The 2327-nt window shown below is 43.7% G+C and overlaps 1 protein-coding gene across 1 annotated transcript; it reads left to right on the top strand.

Moving 5' to 3' along the window:
• The first annotated feature begins 406 nt into the window (after positions 1 to 406).
• Positions 407 to 1804, top strand: LOC309700690 (uncharacterized protein). The gene is made up of 2 exons (XM_082524446.1): positions 407 to 429; positions 540 to 1804. Exons 1-2 carry the CDS (start codon positions 427 to 429, stop codon positions 1389 to 1391), a joined length of 855 nt encoding a protein of 284 aa, XP_082380572.1. The 5' UTR covers positions 407 to 426; the 3' UTR covers positions 1392 to 1804.
• The last annotated feature ends 523 nt before the right edge of the window (positions 1805 to 2327 follow it).

Genomic DNA, 2327 nt, shown 5'->3' with positions numbered 1-2327 from the left:
GACCCCTGAGTGAATAAGAAATCAGACTCTATGATCAAACTCAGTCCAGGACTTGGAGTTTGTGCAGCTGTGGGATCATTATGTGTAGAATACTGCCCATCAGACCGAGTGACTGCACAGAAGGGTCAGGGTTAGATACACCCCTAACCCTTGTTGATGATCTCTTACAAAGCGGTTGAATTGGACACCGCACTGGGTGGAAAAGAATATCAAGAAGTATGAATTTTTGTCTGAAAAGAATCATGGCAGCAGCAGAAATACTGAATGGATAAAAGGAGCACAAAGAATTTGGAAAATAAAGATTAAGATTAATCAATTAGTATTATAAATATTAATTAGTGAACGGACGGACGGAAGTGAGGTAAGTGACGGAAGTGATGTTGTAGGTGACGTCAGACGCCGGAGATTTTGGCGGAGAAAAAGCAAATGGTAGCATAGAGTTTAACAAAGGTTTTTCCAAGCTTCAGTATTACCAAATATACTAATCAATTGTCATATAACTAACAACATCTGTTTTATCATCTCTTAACACCCTGGAGGACAACGGGGAGAGTTTAGACGCTCTCCAAGATTACATCGACCGCTGTTTTCAAGATTTAGTAATGCATAAGGCCCAGAGTGCATCTTCCCCGGCCAAAATCGAGACGCCGTCATCGAAGAGAAGTCGCCAGGCAGACTCCCCCGGTACAACATCGCCTGCCGGCAAAGACATCGCAGAAATCCTGGAGTCAATCGACAAGCGATTGTCCAGTTTCGATGCGAGGCTGTCCCTGGTGGAGATCTTACACCGGGAATTTAAATCTCTGAGAGAATCCCTGGAATTCAGCCAGCGGCAGGTGGAAACGCTTGCCGCTGAAAATGCCACGCTACGGGAGTCGGTTAAATCTCTCACCGATAACGTGACCCAGCTAAACATTGAAAATAAAAAAATAAAAGAGTCCGTTATCGATCTACAAGCCCGTAGCATGAGAGATAATCTTGTGTTTTCTGGTATTCCAGAAACTGCCGGAGAGGACGCAGAGGCAACGGTGAAAAGCTTCATTAAAATCCACCTGAAGCTGCCGGAGGACACCGTAAAGAACATCGACTTCGATAGAGTACATCGCTTGGGGGGCGCGCGGTCGCGGACCGGGAGACCACGGCCTATTGTGGCCAAATTCAGTCAATTCAAACAGAAGGAACAGGTGAAGAGTCGCGGCAGAGAGCTGAAAGGAACGGACTTCAGCGTGAACGACCAGTTCCCCAAAGAGATCCTGGAACGACGCAAGGTCCTGTTCCCAGTCCGACGTAGCTTTATCCAGAAAGGCTCCCGTGCTGTCATCGCTGTGGACCGGCTCTACGTGGACGGACAGCTGTACCGCGACCCCGGCACCACACCGTGGTTATACTGACTGCACTCCAGATAAGAACCCGCTACACTCTTTTCTTATTCATTCACACTTTCTCCTTTAAAATGTGTTTAACCTAGTAATATCAGTAGGATGTCATAGCAGATATAACACCGTCACCCTCCGTCATTGCTTTAATTGGAATGTTTCCGTTTCGTTTCCTTTTTTTTGTTGTCGCTCACAGTTCATGTGGTTTCTTTCTTTCTCTTGTCTTTCACTGCTGTGGTCACCTACTTCCCCACTCACCTACAAACAACACCCTCTATTTCTCCATATTTTCACAACACGATCACGCAAACACATCAGCTCAACGGCAGCACATTCACAACAGCCTCACAGCACGCACAGACTTGCAGGACACATAAGCAAGCCACGCTTGTTCATATTAGTGAATATTCACACACACATAGTCAGACTTATGGAGTCTCTCACCACACTTCTTTTTCTCTTTCTATTTATAAACAAGGGATGTTTCCATATTCTCTCCACCTGTCTAAACGAAACACCCAGCATACATCATTAAACATACACGCACAATTAAGGGCATGCTGAGGTTTGTCACATGGAATGTAAATGGAGCTGGCACCAGAGGAAAGAGGTTAAAAATATTTAACCAGCTTAAAAAACTACAGGCAGATGTTGTTTTATTACAAGAAACTCACAAACCTGTCACAGGTTTAAATGAACTTAAAACACCTGAGTTTCCTAACGTGTTTGCAGCCGGTTATAATTCTAGACAACGGGGAGTAGCAATTTTAATACATAAAAATGTTAATTTTACAGTACTCGATACAGTTATAGATCCAGAGGGTAGATTTCTAATTATTAAACTATCAATATTGAACAAAAAACTATGTATTGTTAGTATATATGGTCCAAATGTTGATGAACCCTCATTCTTCCACGGTTTTTTTAGTGCACTCTCTGAACACCTTGATT

This window comes from Aulonocara stuartgranti (assembly GCF_965226115.1).
Source record: "Aulonocara stuartgranti genome assembly, chromosome: 23".
NCBI classification, from domain to species: domain Eukaryota; kingdom Metazoa; phylum Chordata; class Actinopteri; order Cichliformes; family Cichlidae; genus Aulonocara; species Aulonocara stuartgranti.
This window is presented reverse-complemented; position numbering and strand designations above follow the sequence as displayed.